General features: G+C 45.1%; 1 protein-coding gene across 1 annotated transcript in view; it reads right to left on the bottom strand.

The window, feature by feature from the left end:
• Positions 1-4,502: 4,502 nt before the first annotated feature.
• rnaseh2b (ribonuclease H2, subunit B) overlaps positions 4,503-5,000 on the bottom strand; it is a 7,865-nt gene continuing 7,367 nt past the window's right edge. Inside the window, exon 11 of the mRNA XM_063213905.1 lies at positions 4,503-4,708. Within this exon, the coding sequence (XP_063069975.1) occupies positions 4,598-4,708 (111 nt within the window). The 3' untranslated portion in view covers positions 4,503-4,597. The remainder of the gene's footprint in view (positions 4,709-5,000) is intronic.

Raw genomic sequence — 5,000 nt, 5'->3', positions numbered from 1 at the left:
TGAGCCCCAGCCCCTCAGTCCCAGTCTTACTCCTCTGTTCTCATTTCTCTCACCTTTGCTCCTCTGAACCTATAGGCCTACTTTCTTGTGTTGTGGCTGCCCATTCTCATTATCACCTGCTCTCCTCTCCTGTCCTCCACCTAACATATACAGTATCACCTTCAACCAAACTCCTCCACCTCCTCCTCCCTCTCCTCCTCATCATCATCACCGTCGTCTTCCTCATCATCGTCATCACTGTTTTATTCTTAGCTGTATGTTAACAGCACATTGGAAGCTCGACAGAACACTCTGCCAGATTGCATTCACATCTTCCTCACCTCATCTTTTTCATCTCTGCTGTCTCCTATCCTCCTCTTCCTCCTCCTCCTCTTTTTCACCTCTGCTGTCTCCTATCCTCCTCTTCTACCTCATCTCCTCACCCCCGGTGTCTCCTATCTTCCTCCTCCTCTTCATCTTCCTCCTCTTTCTCACCTCTGCTGTCTCCAATCCTCACCTCCTCATCCCTGGTGTCTCCTATCTTCCTCCTCATCCTCTTTCTCGCCTCTGGGTGTCTCCTATGTTTTCCTCTCCACCTGTGTTGTCTTGGCAAGAGCTGTGTCCTAATAGGATTACTGTGACTCACATGTCACACACACACCACACGGATCACACATTACTCACATCACACACACTCCTCAACACACTTGTACACATTACACACACCACACATCACACACATAATACACACTTCACATTTCTCACACACTACACACATTACAATGTTGATACTGGATTGGGCTACAGCAGGGGCGGAGAACCTTTTGCATTCGAGGGGCCACTTCAAATTCCTCCAAGGGCCGTCAAAGTCCTCCAAGGGCCGTACTATGAACACAAACCAGGATTTACCCCTTTCTTACTCCTATATTGAAGGTGGTGACCTTTAAAACAGACCCCTCCGTCAACGGCCCTTGAGACATACTGCCCTACAAAGCAAAAAGGCAGTAACTGCGCAGAGCTCAAAACTGAGTCTGTACTCCAGTATAAGTGTTTTTGGGGAGATTATTGGCATGTGACAGTTTTGTTACTTTATATTACCACATTTTTTGAAGATCAATAATTTTGTTTAACTTTAGACTATATATGACATTAAAGTAGTAACTCATTTTAAACAGCAATGCAGTTACTGCCTTTTTGCTTTGTAGGGCAGCATAGGTCCCCCACCCCTGGCCTAGGGCCTACAGTCTGTTGACTACAGCAATGTGTTGAAATGATTCATAATGTGGTAGAACTTAACAGTTGTACCCAGTTTGCTGTATATGGTGCAGGTTGTTGTGTTATGTTGTGTTGCCTCCCCTGATGTAATCGCGGTTGATGTTTCTCAGGAAAGGGAAGCAGTGTAGCCGCTAGCTGAAACTAGCGGCGCATTAGAGACTACACGCAAACCAGGAAGTGAAAGACCAGTGACTGCACTCACAGGTGTTCTTTGTGTGTGTGTGTGTGTTTGCTTGTAGCCTACTGTATGTAGTGTGTCAGTACATGCAAGTGAACAGGTGTTATGCAGGGGATGTGTGTGTGTGTGTGTGTGTGTGTGTGTGTGTGTGTGTGTGTGTGTGACTGTGTGTGTGTGTGTGTGTGCATATGAACAGGTGTTCGGCAGTAGACGTGTGTGTGTGTGTGTGTGCGCACGCATGTGCGTGTTGTGCTGTCTCTGGCAAATGTCTATACTCAAGCACAGAAACGAGACATATGCACTCAAAAAATAATTGTACACACACACACACACACACAGACACACACACACACACACACACACACAGATTATTGTATGTTCACATACACAAACTTGACGTGAACTGGCCACGTGTACAGTACAGTGTACAGTCTCTCACACATTGATCTTCAGTCGCACACACAGGCCTTTATGAAGAATGAACTACATTTCAGCACGTAACCCTCATGTGTCCTTTCTTTTGTCTCTCTCTCTCTCACACACACGCACACATACACGCACACTCACACACACGCACGCTGACACTCACGCGCACGCACGCACACACTCACGCGCGCGCACACACAAACAGTGTGGTGAGGTTTCCCTTTCAATGCCAGCTGTGTAGGTGTCGTGTAGCTGAACGAAAAGAGTAGAATATTGATGAGGGCATCGGACTCCCACAGCGGACACAGTGGAGAAGTCAGAGGTGACATAACCATGGCCACATACACACACACTCCTGGGAATCAGCCGTGACGTAAGTATGTGTTGACACCACACACACACAAGACTCAAAAGATACACAGTAAAGATGCCTAAATACAGACACAGACCCAGTAGCAGTACTACAGACATGATTTTGACTCTTTCTTTTAAAAAATATATTTTAGGACAGATGAGGGAAGACAAGAGATGGTTTGGACTGAAAGATTGAGCAACAGGGTTGGGAAATGACTGACTGAATTCGAACCTGGGTCCCCATGGAGAATGTGTCCAAGGGTGTACTAGTGCAGTGCGCCACTGGGATCCCCAGAAGTGATATTTTCTGACTCCTAACACTGTTGTCTGAATATGACCTCACTTACAATGGCATCACTGAAGTGACCTGCCACTTCTGGTAACAACAATGACATCACTGAAGTGAGCAGTTACTTCAAGTGACACCGACGTGTTTTGCTGCAACATGATCTCCAAAAATTCCGTGCTCCTGGACACGTAATTGTTTTCCGTGCTCCTGGACAAGGAATTGTTTGAAGTGCTTTCTATAGGCTATTTCCACAGTCTTGTGTTTTCTCAGGATTTTTCTCATTTCAAATATTTTGTCTCAAATTTTTTTTTTCTTACTGACAGGTTAGGGTTAGGGATTGTTTTGGTTTTCTTTCATTCATTATATGAGTTTGATAGCCTAGCAACCAACTGGAAAAGGTATTTCTCAAAAATATGTCTTTAATGACAGGTTAAGGTTAGGGAATGTTTTGGTCAGGGCACAACTTAAATTGCTATAGCATTATTTTGTTTAGGATTAGCATTTGGTATGTATTTTCTAATGATAGAGTTAATAGTGCTCTAGAGATAGAGTTACAGTGCTGTGGTAATAGCCTATAGAAAGCACTTCCGTGTGCCCATCACGGAAAACAATTCCGTGTCCAGGAGCACGGAAAACAATTCTGTGTCCAGGAGCACGGAATTTTGGCAAAATCTGTGCTCCTGGACACGGATTTCGTGTCCTTAACATCCGTGTCCAGGAGCACGGAATTTTTGGTACTGTGGCACCCTGGCTGTGGTACCATCCACCCTCCTGCCTAACACACAAGAAAAACTCAAGTACTCCGCCACTGGTCCTATCCCCCATACCCCCAGCTTGCTTACCCCTGGCCCATTCCTACACTCAAGAGAAGATACTGACCCACCCTGTCCCCACTTGCACCCCTATAAAGCCCACCTGCCAAAGTGCGGAGAACTGCTCTGCCAAAGTTCTATTGCACCGTTTTCTTTACAACCCTGAACATCGACGCAGATGTCCAGACAAGCCAAATGATAAGGAATAGAGAACAGTGTAATCAAACGTTGGCAGAGCAGTGTGCCACACTTTGGCGCAACCGGCCTTGAAGTGATACTGTCCCATTTTTGGAAATAAGCTTATTTGACACCTCCCCTTGAGTTAAATTATAAGGTTTTACCGTTCTCCTGTACTTTCAACCGTTTTCTAGTTATGGTAGTGCAAATTCTACCTCCAAGCTAACAGTTAACATGGAGTCCTATGAGACCAGTTAGCCGCGAGCTGGTCTCATAGGACTCAATGTTAACTGCTAGCATGGAGGTAAAATTTGCACTGCCATATCCCGAGAACGGTTGAAAGTACAAGAGAACGGTAAAACCCTAATATTTAACTCAAGGGGAGGTGTAAAATAAGCTTATTTCCAAAAATGGGACAGTATCACTTTAAGCCTGACACACACAAGGAATTCCAATATTGGCCAAGTATATTTACACTGCAGGATGATTACAAATTTTTTGTTTTGTTTTATGTTACTAAATAAAATAATAAAATGATGCGTTTGGCACATGAGAGAATTTCAACTTTTTAAATCTTTATTAGCAAAAACACAGACATACATACAACACTTCTTTCTTGCACACACACATAGGTGTAATGTTCCTGTTTGTTTGCATTTCTGGATGTACATTCACCAATACAATTATGACCACTTCTTATTAGTTACTGTACATACTTGTGTGCCTAAGTAACAGAAAGACATAAACAGCTACGCATGGGAACACACAGGTACACATGTCCGCATTCATACCAGCACACACCAACACATAGTGCAGCGCTCTCTCTCTTCCTCTCTCTCACAAACACAAACACAAACACACACACCTTCTCTCTCTCTCTCTCTCTCTCTCTCTCTCTCTCTCTCTCTCTCCTCTCTCTCTCTCTCTCTCTCTCTCTCTCTCTCTCTCTCTCTCTCTCTCTCTCTCTCTCTCTCTCTCTCTCTCTCTTCTCTCTCTCTCTCTCTCTCTCTCTCTCTCTCTCACACACACACACACACACACACACACACACACACACACACACACACACACACACACACACTGTTGTTCTCTCTCGCACACACAGCTCTAGTTCTTCTCCTGCTTGACTTTGGGGCTGAAGAAGGACGCCATGCTCTTCATCCCCGTCTTGTCCACCTTGGCCAGGCTCTTCTGGGCTGCCGTCAACTTCTTTGGGGGCTGGACACACACACACACACACACACACACACACACACACACACACACACACACACACACACACACACACACACACACACACACACACACACACACACACACACACACACACACACACACACACACACACACACACACACACACACACACACACACACACACACACACACTGATGAGATACAGCATCCCCTAATAAACAGTTACGTACCAACCACACATACTTCCACAGTTACACTCCAGTTACACTACAAAAACCCATCACGCCTCAGAGTTACCCTCCAACAGTCAGAGA

Source organism: Engraulis encrasicolus, chromosome 13 (genome assembly GCF_034702125.1).
Source record: "Engraulis encrasicolus isolate BLACKSEA-1 chromosome 13, IST_EnEncr_1.0, whole genome shotgun sequence".
Classification (NCBI taxonomy): Eukaryota; Metazoa; Chordata; class Actinopteri; order Clupeiformes; family Engraulidae; genus Engraulis; species Engraulis encrasicolus.
This window is presented reverse-complemented; position numbering and strand designations above follow the sequence as displayed.